Raw genomic sequence first — 1,746 nt, forward strand, 5'->3', positions numbered from 1 at the left:
GGAAGTTGATGAAAGTGAGGAATTGAGGTAGAGTTTCCCTTCCGTGGTTCCAGATGACGAAGGTGTCGTCCACGTATCGGAACCATGTGGAGGGTTTTTGTGGGGCCTTCTTCAGGATTTCATTCTCGAAGTGTTCCATAAAGATGTTTGCGATGATGGGTGATATCGGGGATCCCATTGCTGCTCCCGTGGTTTGTTCGTAGAATTCTCCTTCGAACTGGAAATAGGTGGAGTTGAGGCAGTGTTCTATTAATGGGAACAGGGTGGATGGAATCTCTTTGGATGTTCTGATGATGTCCAGAGTGTCTTGGACTGGGACGTTGGTGAACAGGGAAACCACGTCGAAGCTTACCAGGATGTCGTTGGGCTCGGTTTTGATCTTGGTTATTTTGTTCACGAAGTCCATTGAGTTCCTGTTGTGGGAGTCGTTGAGGCCGGTAAGTTTTTGGAGGGGTTTGGTGAGGTAGCGGGCTAGTTGGTACGTGGGGCCCCTGATGTTGCTGACGATAGGCCGTAGGGGGACTGATTCTTTGTGAATCTTCGGAAGGCCGTATAGTCTGGGTGCTGAGCTGTCGCTGGGGGTCAGGTATTTCGTGGTTAGCGGAGGGAGGTTCGCCTTTTTGATCAGGTAGGAGGTTTTCTTCTCTACGCTAGTGGTTAGATCGCGTTTTAGTTTTTTGTAAACTTGGGCGTCGGACAGCAAGGTGTTGACTTTGTTGTGGTAGTCTCTTTTGTCCATCATCACTGTTGCGTTGCCTTTGTCCTCCGGTAGAATGAGGATATCGTCATTCTGTCTTAGGCTTCGAAGCGCTAGTCGTTCTTCCCTGTTAATGTTTTGGATGGGAAGTTTGGCTTTTCGGAGGATCTGGGCTCACTGCTGTCTGATGTTGTTTCCTGCTTCAGGTGGGAGTTGGAAGATGGCGGTTTCTATTTGGCTGATGATCTCTTCTGTCGGGATCCTGGAGGGGGTGACTGCAAAGTTGTGTCTTTTGGCAAGGATGGCTGTTTCGGCGGGTGAAAGGGTCTGACTACTAAGGTTCTTTTCTATCAGGGGAGGAGCTGCTGTTTGCGTGTGTGGTTTCATTTTTGCAAATTTTTCTTTTTGTGTTTTGGTTCTTAATTCTGCCGAGCGGGTGGCTTGCTCGTGTGTAATCCGGTCTATGGTTTGCCACAGGTCCGGTTCTAGTTTGTAGGAGAGGGATAGATGTAGCTCGAGAAGTTTTTTGGAAGTCTCGGCTAGGCCCTTTTTGGTTGTCGCGATTCTCTCCCTGAGTAGTCTCAGCGACGCTTGTCTCAGGATGGCTGTGGATTGTTTGGAGGGCGGGAAGGGGCTTTTTATTTGCAGGAAATTCGGTACCGTCTGGTGGTCGCGGCACCGCTTCAGAAATGCTAAGGAACACAGTTGTAAGTGCAAGGACTTCCTAAGTTTTGTGAAAAGGTTTAGCGACCCGAGAGTTGCCTTTCCGTGGAGGCTTGTAATCTTGGCTTTCAGGCTTTCGCGGCTGTTGTCTTCTTTAGTCTTCATGGCTTCCGGATGGTTGCCGCGTCCGTTTGCAGTGTGGTGCCGACGTTTCGCAGGGGTTGCAGTCTGCTTCATCAGGGCTGGGAGACTCTGATACTGAGCTCCCTCGCGTTGCGCTCGTCCTTTTATACTCGTTCTTGGGGGGAAGGGAGGGGGTAGTCAGGGGGGCGTGGTCAGAGGGAGGGGAGTCAGCCAATCCCGGCTGACGGTTTTTTTAAAAATCT

The 1,746-nt window shown here is 50.3% G+C and overlaps 1 protein-coding gene across 1 annotated transcript; it reads right to left on the minus strand.

Moving 5' to 3' along the window:
- Nucleotides 1-83: 83 nt before the first annotated feature.
- On the minus strand, nt 84-1,389 carry LOC105558715 (the record flags this gene model as incomplete). Its single annotated transcript, XM_012006554.1, has 2 exons — nt 84-824; nt 876-1,389. Coding segments are annotated over 2 exons (1,255 nt in total), but the record flags the coding sequence as incomplete, so codon positions are not given.
- Nucleotides 1,390-1,746: the final 357 nt, after the last annotated feature.

Source organism: Vollenhovia emeryi, unplaced genomic scaffold (genome assembly GCF_000949405.1).
Source record: "Vollenhovia emeryi isolate VEMERY1.0 unplaced genomic scaffold, V.emery_V1.0 DF947105.1, whole genome shotgun sequence".
Classification (NCBI taxonomy): domain Eukaryota; kingdom Metazoa; phylum Arthropoda; class Insecta; order Hymenoptera; family Formicidae; genus Vollenhovia; species Vollenhovia emeryi.